At 38.0% G+C, this 11,206-nt stretch overlaps 1 protein-coding gene across 4 annotated transcripts in view; it reads left to right on the top strand.

Moving 5' to 3' along the window:
• soga1 (suppressor of glucose, autophagy associated 1) overlaps positions 1–11,206 on the top strand; it is a 160,833-nt gene that overhangs the window by 125,935 nt on the left and 23,692 nt on the right. For all 4 annotated transcript variants that reach the window (XM_055012698.1, XM_055012699.1, XM_055012697.1 and 1 more), the window contains exons 12-15: positions 3,891–3,998; positions 4,844–5,074; positions 6,295–6,411; positions 6,499–6,666. In XM_055012698.1, coding sequence (XP_054868673.1) covers positions 3,891–3,998; positions 4,844–5,074; positions 6,295–6,411; positions 6,499–6,666 — 624 coding nt within the window. The remainder of the gene's footprint in view (positions 1–3,890; positions 3,999–4,843; positions 5,075–6,294; positions 6,412–6,498; positions 6,667–11,206) is intronic.

Below are 11,206 nucleotides of genomic sequence, written 5' to 3'. Positions count from 1 at the left end.
CTGTCAACCCTCTAACGCATCGCTTCTTCCTGAGCTTCCTGTAGAAGTCATTTCGAGGCTCATATTTATCCGTGGATGAGTTGCGTGTGCTGCAGCTTGAAGTTCCTGCAGTGGCAAACCCATGCTAGCAACACTGTGCTGTAAACAAACACAAACAAACGCTGACTTCACCGTCAGCCGCAGCGACCGACAGGAAAAACAGAGCATTGTTTGGTTGACCTTTTGCTGCCGTGACTCCGTGGTAACCAAGGCTGTGTGTGCGTGTCTGCATCTTTATCAGAAACTGAGAGGGTGAATGGCAGAGAGAGACGGAAATAGAATGAAAGATAAGTGAGCATCAGATATTAGAGATAGAGACACAGTAACACACTCACCAACTGTTTATGTACAGTCAGAATCCAGTATTCAGTATAATCTGTCAGTCATACGCAGGAGTATTTAATCATATAGTATGTTATGTAGCGCATGCAGTCATTATTATTCCTGGATAAACAACCGTCTATTCATTCAGTAGAGGTTGGAGATGGATAGATTTCTAGAAAGTAATGTCAAAGACTGTTGAAAAGACATGAGCGATTGCACAAGTATTCACCTCCTTGAAACCAGTATTCATTACATGCACCTATGGCTGCAATAGCAGCATTGTTCCTGTGTGGATAGGTCTTAATCATTCTTCCACATCTGGAAGCTGCGATTTCACCTCATTTTTCTTTGCAAAATTTGCAGGTTGCACGGGAATAATTAGCCCTTTTCAAGTCCAACCACAAGTTCTATGTTGGCTTGACTCCAGAACATTTAGCTTGTTGTTTTTGAATAATTTCTTTGTAGTTTTGGCGGTGTGCTTTGGATATTTTTTTTTTTCTAGAAATCTTCTCCCAAGTCGTAGTCCTCTTGCAGACTGCAGCAGGTTGTCTTTCAGGATTTCTCTATACTTTTCTGCTTTCATTTTACCCTCATCATGATGCTGCCGTCACCGTGCTTCACATCATGATGCTGCCACCACCATGCTTCACATTATGATGCTGCCACCACCATGCTTCACATCATGATGCTGCCATCACCATGCTTCACATCATGATGCTGCCACCACCATGCTTCACATTATGATGCTGCCACCACCATGCTTCACATCATGATGCTGCCATCACCATGCTTCACATCATGATGCTGCCACCACCATGCTTCACATTATGATGCTGCCACCACCATGCTTCACATCATGATGCTGCCACCACCATGCTTCACATTATGATGCTGCCACCACCATGCTTCACATCATGATGCTGCCATCACCATGCTTCACATCATGATGCTGCCACCACCATGCTTCACATCATGATGCTGCCATCACCATGCTTCACATCATGATGCTGCCACCACCATGCTTCACATAATGATGCTGCCACCACTGTGCTTCACATCATGATGCTGCCACCACTATGCTTCACATCATGATGCTGCCATCATCCATGCTTAACATCATGATGCTGCCACCACCATGCTTCACATCATGATGCTGCCACCACCATGCTTCACATAATGATGCTGCCACCACTGTGCTTCACATCATGATGCTGCCACCACCATGCTTCACGTCATGATGCTGCCATCACCGTGCTTCACATTATAATGCTACCGCTGCCATGCTTCACATCATGATGCTGCCACCACCGTGCTTCACATCATGATGCTGCCACCACCATGCTTCACATAATGATGCTGCCACCACCATGCTTCACATCATGATGCTGCCACCACTATGCTTCACATTATGATGCCACCACCACCATGCTTCACACCATGATGCTGCCACCACCATGCTTCACATCATGATGCTGCCACCACCATGCTTCACATCATGATGCTGCCACCACCATGCTTCACATCATGATGCTGCCACCACCATGCTTCACATCATGATGCTGCCACCACTGTGCTTCACATCATGATGCTGCCACCACCATGCTTCACGTCATGATGCTGCCATCACCGTGCTTCACATTATAATGCTACCGCTGCCATGCTTCACATCATGATGCTGCCACCACCATGCTTCACATTATGATGCTGCCACCACCATGCTTCACATAATGATGCTGCCACCACCATGCTTCACATCATGATGCTGCCACCACCGTGCTTCACATCATGATACTGCCGTCACCATGCTTCACATTATAATGCTGCCACCACCATGCTTGACATCATGATGCTACCACCACCATGCTTAGTGTTTTGTGATGATATAGCATCTAGTCTGATGGACAATAAGCAAAATTTTTGTGTTATCAGACCAAAAACCTCCTTCCTGTTGACTTGAGAGTCTCGCACAGGCCTTCTGGTGAGCTCTAGTTGAAAGATTTTTTTTCAGAAGTGACTCTTTTTGCAACTTTCTCTCAAGGCTTTGACTGGTAAAGAACCTGAATAACTCAACTGCTGAAGCTTGTAAATCCTTCAGAGGAGTCATAGGTGTCCTGGTGACCTCCCTCACTAGCCTCTTTCTTGCTTGGTCTGTTTTTGAGGTGGACCTGGTCTAGGCCGATTTTACACGTTTCTTATTCCTTCTATTTACTAATGATGGATTAAACCAACCATAATTTTCTTGCAGCTATCCTCTAACTTCGGCTTTTCGATAACCTTTTCACAAAATTGCTACTGGCATTCTTTTGTTCTTACAGTGTAGTTATAGCCAGGATAAATGAATTACCTGTGACTGGACCTTCCAGATACAGGAGTGTTTATGCTACAATCACTTGAGACACATTCTCTGCACTTAGATGTTCTAATTATGTAATGCTTGCAACAACCGGCTGCACCTGAGTTGAATTATGTGAGCCACTTTAAAGGGGCTGACTTGTTATGCACTGAATTATTTTACATTTTTAATAATTTACATTATTTTGTAGAAATCTGTTTCCAACTGGACATGAAAGAGTCTATATTTCAAAATTCTTGTCCAAAAAGCCAAATTACATGACCATGATTCAATGTTGGCGAGCACAAAACGGAAAATTTGCAAATGGGGTAAATACTTTTAAGTAGGGACTGTATATGGTTTTATATTAAGGTCTGTCTACTGATTAAACAAGATACATGTTAATTAGTGAACTTTAGAGGTGCCATTGGGAGCCAGGGTAAGATTCAAGTTTTCCAGAAGCCAATCATCATCTCACTGTTTCTTCTCAGTCACTACAAAAATATGAGAGTAGAACTGATTGTTTTGTTGAAAACTCAGCAAAAACGTATCTTAAAAGTACCTTAAATACACCGAATACACCTTTTTGCATCCTCTTAAAATGACCCTAACCTCTTGAACTCTTGTTGAGGTTTCTTAGGGAGGAATTCTTTACATATATGCTTTCAGTTTCTGAAGCTGCTGCACGTTGTGCTGCTTTTTCGCAGCAGTGAAGTGACTTTGGACCAGAGGTCGGGGTAGTGTTTCTGGCTGATAGTAGAGGCTGTGGTGGTTTCTGGTGGAGGTTGATGGAGGCCAGAGGCTGGGCCCAGTGGAGGGTGAAAGAGGACATTAGTGGTACAGTGGTGGGTCGATGGGCTGCACTCACTCAGCAGCCAAATGAGGCGTGAGTGGTGCATGAGATGAAGTGTGTGGACTTACAGTAGTGCCACAGCTGAAGTGTGATTTAAAGGGTGTTGTAGCACAAAACTGCCATGTTATGTGTCTCTCACACTTAGCTTTTTTCTGCCTTTTTAACTCTCTCCTGCCAGTTACTTCTTCCATTCTCATTACGAATTCATCCTCCTTTCCTCGTCTTCTACCTGCAAACGTTTAAGTTCCTCTCGAACAACCCTTGTTTTACTCCTGTCTCTCCATCCACCTCTTTCTTCATTTTTCATCATACTCATTAATGACCTTTTGTTCTTTCCTCCAGCCCATCCAGTCCAACGACCTCGACGTCCGGCTGTCTGAAGGAGGAACTCAGGAGGAGCTGGAGAAAGAGAAGGAGGCTCAGAAAGAAGCTGCTCTCAAATTCACACAGGTCGGTTTGCAGAATAAACTAACAAAACTAAACTCACAGATGCACTGAAACAAGACAATGTACAGACAAGATGTTGGTCAAGATTATTTGATATACTTGATGTTGGTGAGTATTTTTTTGTAGAAGCAATACTCTTTTACTTTGAATATTATGTTGTTAAATACATGGCTTGGATAATGATGAATAACTGAATCCTATATAAGATTTTGGGCATCTAATAATATTGTCTTGGTAAACCAGGTTTGCCAAAATAAACATATTAACTAGTGTGGATCTATATTGAATTAAAATGTTTTAAAACCAAACCGCTTGCAGACTAGAGATGCACAAAATTAGGTGTTTAGAAGCTTAAAAACAGGAAACAGAACTGCCTGATTATTTTCCATTTATTAGAGAAATAATGGGATCTTGATGAGTTGCTTCTTCAGTTTCTTTGGAATCAGAAATAGTTTTCTGATCTCCAGGGGAAATTGCTTGCATTACAGTTGCTCCAGTGTAAGCAGTAGAAGAAAGGAAAAGGTAAACATAAATAGAAAACTATGAACGTAAGTAGAAAAATGTGCATTGTACTAAGTAAATAGCAATAAAAGTATACAGTGTGGTAATTAGTAATGGAGTTATAATTGTGCACAGAGATTTAGTTATTGCATTTTATTGAGTGTCAACTCCAGATGTGAATATTAGTTCCACTCTACGACAAAGAATCCTTCCTCAAATGTGGATATTTAAGAGGAAATAGACTCCTCTTTGACTGATTTTGCTTGCTTTCAAAATAAAGCATTCAGCATTTAATCTATTTTTGCATGAACTCTTGTCTAAACGTCCTGTTGGTCTGGTTCTCTCAGCTCCAGGAGGACCACCAGAAGGCTCTGCTCCGGCGAGACTTCCAGCTGCAGAGTTTTGGCCTGCAGGCTCGACTTCAGCAGAAGCTGTGGAGTCAGGAGAGAACTCTGCTGGTCCAGGAGTCGCAGCACCTCAAACAGGCTCTTTTACTGCTCAGCCTCAAGCTGCGCTGCTTCCTCAAACAGTGGCGGCTCGGCTGCAAGAAGGACGGTGAATGGAAGGACGTCCTGGAGGTACGAGGGCTGTCTGTGCTGTTAATGTATGCCCTAATTTTCACCAGAAATATTGACTTGTTTATGATGCCACTTGGCTAAAATCAGAGATCAATACTTTTTTTGGTTTGAGTAACGATTTACAAGCATCGGAGGTCAACTTCATTTGTGTGGGAATGTGTGATGTCAGGTTTTTTAACCCTCTATGATCTGTTGGTGGGGATGAAAGGATTGTTGTCTTCTAAATAATTGCCAAAATTCCAACATTTATCAGAGCCAGAAACTGTACCAACAGAATAAATCCTTACATTTTTAAACACAGTCCTTCAACTACTCATTAGTGACAGGATGTTATGTTAGAAAATGTAACCAAAGCTAAGCTTGAAATTGGGATATTTCATTAAAATCGTTTTATACTATTCCTGTATGTTTTGTGAGCTCTGTGCTTACAAATAGCCTTGAAACTTTTACAAAATGAAAAGAAAATGTACAAATTATTTTTAAAATGGTTCAGAATGACTCATAATTTGTCCAAAATGACTCAAAAATGGTTCAGAAAATGTAACCAAATGGGATATTTCATCAAAATCGAAAATGAAGTAACTGCATTGGGTAAATTCTGTAAAAAATAATTCTTCATTCCTCTGCGCAACTAAGAAGCTATTAGTAACTCAACTGTGATCAATAGTAATGTGTCAACAATTAAAGGATTTTCAGTGGAACTCAGCTGAACTGCAGACTATGTTTACGCAGAGCAGACGGGACACAAATATAGAAACAAATTAAAACTGTCAGAAGTTAAATATAGTGTATTAGAGTCTGTCTAGTATTTTTAACACCAATCGACATGTCAACAAATGTTGCTCATGCTGATTTGAGATTATTTCAATTGTTGCAAAATAAAATACAAAAAAACACAACTTTTTGATGATTTATGGCATTATAACTTTGTTATGCTACACAGAGGGCATTTTTGAGTTCTCTCTACTGCCAGCTGTGGTTGTTCTGTTTTCATAGAGGTGCAGAACTTTATATTGCAGTAAAAAAAAGAAAAAAAAATGAGCCCACGATGAGCAAAAATGTGACAGAAGAAAACAAATAATAATAATTCAAAGGGTTAATCAGCCAAAGCACCACATAGGAAACATAAATGACTACAATTGGGGAAAAGGAGTGACTTCCAAAGTGTAAATGTTGTACATGGATGTACATTATTAAAGATACATTGTTTGACTCTTTAGATGAACAGCCTGAAGGATCTTTACCTGCTGCTGGAGGAGGAAAACCTGCCGAGTCCAAGCCACCAGACTGACAAGAGGAGCTCCGCAGATGAGCAGCCGCTCAGTCCCAGAATAAAGGCAGGGCAGGCTGACACATAAACACTCACTTACCACAAACACACAATCACACACACCCTGACAGAGATCACCTGTGTTTACCTGCAGTCCAGCGCTGTGAGCAGCACTCTGGCAGACCTGAAGGTGGCGCTGCAGGACCTGAGCGGGGAGCTGCGGCAGGAGAGACAAGGCTCCCAGGAACTCACTCAGCAGTTCGCAAAGGCCAAAGCATCATGGGAGGTGGAGAGGACCGAACTGAAGAGCCTCATCACTCAGGTAGGGAGGAGAAAGAACTGCCTGAAACAGCTTATGAGCACAGAATTTATCCTAATCTTTTATTTCTTACTACGATACAATACGCCTTTATTAATCACACAGTGTATTAGTACAGCAGCAAAGGGGAGGGTTCAAACAATGTCAGTATAAAAATAAAAATAAACAGAAAACATACATGGTACTAGTTCAGAGCGTCCAGTTTCTGGATATGGAAATAGCACTATTCTGCAAGCTCAGCAGATGTGGTGTTTATGGTGCACTGCTATGCCAGCAACAGTGATACCACAGAAAGTACTTCTTAAAAAAAGGTTTAATAGGTTGGTTAAGTAGAGAAAAAGAAATGCTCACGAGAACTGCTGCAGAAGGCTGCCACTCGTGTGGCGCCAGAAAGACATCATTTGTCCAAACTGACACAAAAATGTTTCAAAATGCCTGAAAAATGTATCTGTCCAAACAAACCGATTAAAACAGACTCCAAAATGGATCAAAAAGACTTCAAAATGGATCCGAAATTACTCAAAAACTGGATTCAAATGACTCACAAGTTGTTCAAAATGACTAAATTTTTTCAAAATGACTCAAAAATGGACCTAAATGATTAATAATAAGTCCAAACTCACACAAAAATGGTTCAAAATGCCTGAAAAATGGTTCAAAATGACAGAATTTGCTCAAAATTACTAACAAATTGAGCAAAAGGACTCCAATATGGATGAAAAAGACATTTATCAAATTGACTCAAAAATGGTTCAAAATGACATAGTTTATCCAAAGTTATGAACAAAGTGATTATAAAAGACTCCAAAGTGGATCCAAAATGACTCAAAAATTGGATCAAAATGACTCAAAAGTTGTTCAAAATGGGTCAGTATTTGATCAATATGACTCAAAATGCACTTAAATCATTTATAATTTGTCCAATCTTACACAGAAATGGTTCAAAATGCCTGAAAAAGGCTCAAAATGACATAATTTGTCCAAAGTGACTAACAAATTCAGCAAAAAGACTCCAATATTTATCCAACTTGATTCTAAAATGGTTCAAAGTGACATAATTTGTCCAAAGTTATGACCAAATTGATTACAAAAGACTCCACAATGCATCAAAATAACTTAAACACAAACCTAAATCATTTATAATATGTCCAAACCCACACAAAAATGGTTAACAATGCCTGATAATGATTCTAAATTACATAATTTGTCCAAAGTTACTAACAAAATGAACAAAAGGACTCCAAAATGGATCAAAAAGACTCCAGAATAAATCCAACCTGACTCAGAATCCATCCGAACTGACATAACTTGTTGAAAATGCCTGAAAATGGATCAAAATGACTCACAAGGTGTTCAAATGACATAATTTGTCCAAATTTACAAACAAGTTGATCAAAAAGACACCAAAATACATCAAAAACACTCCAAAAAGTACCCAAATTGACAAAAAATGGTTCTGACAGTTTGTCCAAAATGATGCAAAAAGGGATCAAAATGACTCAAAAATGGACCTAAATCATTTAGAATTTGTTCAAACTCACACAAAAATGGTTCAAAATGCCTGAAAAATGGTTCAAAATTATATAATTAATCCAAAGTTAATAACCAATTGATTAAAAAGACTCCAAACTGTATCCAAATTGACTCAAATATGGTTCAAACTGACATAATTCATCCAAAATGACTCAAAAATTGGATCAAAATGACTCACAAGTTGTTTAGTATGAGTCAATTTGTTCAAAATGACTCAAAAATGATTCCGAATGCCTGAAAAATTTGTCAAAATGACTCAGACATTGACCTAAAGTAAAAACGTATGAAATTTGGAATGCAGGACTAGAGGAAAAATGAACGTGGTGGGAATGTTCTGTAAAATTTCAATAAATTAGTGCAGCTAGAACAAGCTACTCTTTGCTGCAGGACACTTTCTTGCTTGTATCCGGACAGTTTAAGTTCAACCTGCACATAAAAATTGAATTATTTCTGGTGTTTCTGCTCCAAAGCTTTTTTATTTTAAAACTGATGACGGGGACAATTCCTACTTTTCCATCCGTCAAGTGGTTTATTTGTCCAACCCTGAACCTCTCTTGTCTTTCTGTTTCATCTTCCAGATGGTGATTAATGGTTTTAATGTTTCCTCCTCCTCATTGTCTCTGTGTCTGTCTTGTAACAGCAGCCAAGGCAGTAATAGTGTTAATTAACAGCCTCAGAGATGGAGCTCTGCCTGTGTGCTGCTGCCGCTCAGTAACTGAGAGGGAAAGAAAAAAAGGAGATAAAAGAGAGAAGACTGAGAGGCCTGCTAGCATTTGGCAATTAAAAAAAAAAAGCCTTTTAATGTGTTCTCATTTCTGGTCCCTTAGTGAATATTCTTCTACTATGTTATTATATTTTATATATACGTCCAAACCTTTAGAAAATGAAAAAGAAAAAGTTAATAAAATATTTGGAAATGGTTCAAAATAACATAATTTTTCTCAAAAATAGCTCAAAATGAACATATTATTCAAAATTGGCCCAAATGAACACATGAATGGTCTAAAAATTGTAAAAAATTGACATAATTTGTTTCAAAAAAAGCTCAGAAATTGAACAGATTTTTCAAAATTTGTCCAAAGTAACTCAAGAATGGACTAAAAATTATTTAAATTGACGCAATTTTTCCAATATGTGTCAAATATGGCCCAGAAATTGACCAAAATGATGCAAAATTTGGTCTAAAATGACATTTTCCCATGACCTTGTGTGGTCACTACAAAATGTATAACATATTTTTGAAACTTAAAACATCCAATCAACACTTTCTGTTTTAGTATATACAAAAATGGTCCAAAATGACTCAAAAATGGTCCAATATTACTCATAATTTGTCCAAAATGACTCAAAAATCCATGAAAATAGCTAAAAAATTGACCAAAATGATGCAAACTTTGGTCTAAAATTACATTTTATCATGACGTGTGGTTACTACAAAATGCATAGCACACTTTTCAACTTGAAAACATCCAATTAAAATTTCTTTTTTTTTATTATATACAAAATGGTCTAAAATCACTCAAAAATGGTCCAAAATTATTCATAGTTTGTCTAAACTTTCTCATAAATGGTCCAGAATGGTTCAGAAATGGTCCAAAATTACTGAAAAATCCAGAAAAATTTACTAGAATGATGCAAAATTTTGTCTAAAATAACATTTTCCCATGATTTGTATGGTTCTTCCAAAATGCATAACATGCTTTTGAACTTGAAAACATCCAATCAACGCTTTTTGTTTCATGATATACAAAAATGATTTAAAATCACTCACAAATGATCCAAAATAACTCATAGTTTGTCTAAACTTTCACATAAATGGTCCAAAATTCTTCAGAATTTGTCCAAAATGGCTAAAAAAAATTCATGGAAATGGCTCAAAAATTTACCAAAATAATGCAAAATGTGGTCTATTACAATTACATTATCACATTACTTGTGTGCTCACTTCAAAAGCCAGCACATACTGTTGAACTTGCCATCTAATCAACACTTTTTATTATTATTATATACAAAAATGGTCTAAAATCACTCAAAAATGGTCCAAGATTACTCACAAATTGTCAAACATTACCCATAGTTCGTCTAAGCTTACTCAGAAATGATCCAAAATGACTAATAAGTGGTCCAAAATTACTCTAAGTTTGTCTAAACTTATTCATAAATGGTCCAAAACTCCTCATAGTTTGTCGAAACTACTTATAAATGGTCCAGAATGGTTCAGAAATGGTCCAAAATTACTGAAAAATCCGGAAAAATTTACTAGAATGATGCAAAATTTGGCCTAAAATGACATTTTCCCATGATTTGTATGGTTCTTCCAAAATGCATAACATGCTTTTGAACTTGAAAACATCCAATCAATGCTTTTTGTTTCATGATATACAAAAACGATTTAAAATCACTCACAAATGATCCAAAATAACTCATAGTTTGTCTAAACTTACTCATAAATGGTCCAAAACTCCTCATAGTTTGTGGAAACTACTCATAAATGGTCAAAATGACTCATAAATGGTCCAAAAGTATTCATAATTCGTCCAAAATTACTAAATTACTGAAAAATCCTTAAAAATGCCTCAAAAATTGACCAGAATGTTGCAAAAAGTGGTCTAAAAGAATATTTTCCCATGACTGGTGTGGTTACTACAAAAAGCATGACATACTTTTGAACATCTAATCAACGGCGAATGTATTCAGCCTCCTAAAGTCATTCACTGTTGTACGCTAAAAGACAAAATACAATACAAGTTTAGGACTAGTCTCCTGAAAAAACAGCAATTTCAACAAAGGAGTTTTATTTTTATAGTCTTGTGTTTTATATAAAGCTTCATGCATTCAGAAAACGCACACAGTTTGTGTTTGTGTATGTGTCTGCCTGTGTGTGTGTGTGTGTGTGTGCCTGTGTGTGTCAGCCTGTGTGTGTGTGTGTGTGTGTGTGTGTGTGTGTGTGTGTGTGTGTGTGTGTGTGTGTGTGTGTGTGTGTGTGTGTGTGTGTGTGTGTGTGTGTGTG

This window comes from Amphiprion ocellaris, chromosome 8, assembly GCF_022539595.1.
Source record: "Amphiprion ocellaris isolate individual 3 ecotype Okinawa chromosome 8, ASM2253959v1, whole genome shotgun sequence".
NCBI lineage: Eukaryota > Metazoa > Chordata > Actinopteri > Pomacentridae > Amphiprion > Amphiprion ocellaris.
Note: the sequence above shows the minus strand (reverse complement) of the source record. Positions and strands in the feature narration are given on the sequence as shown.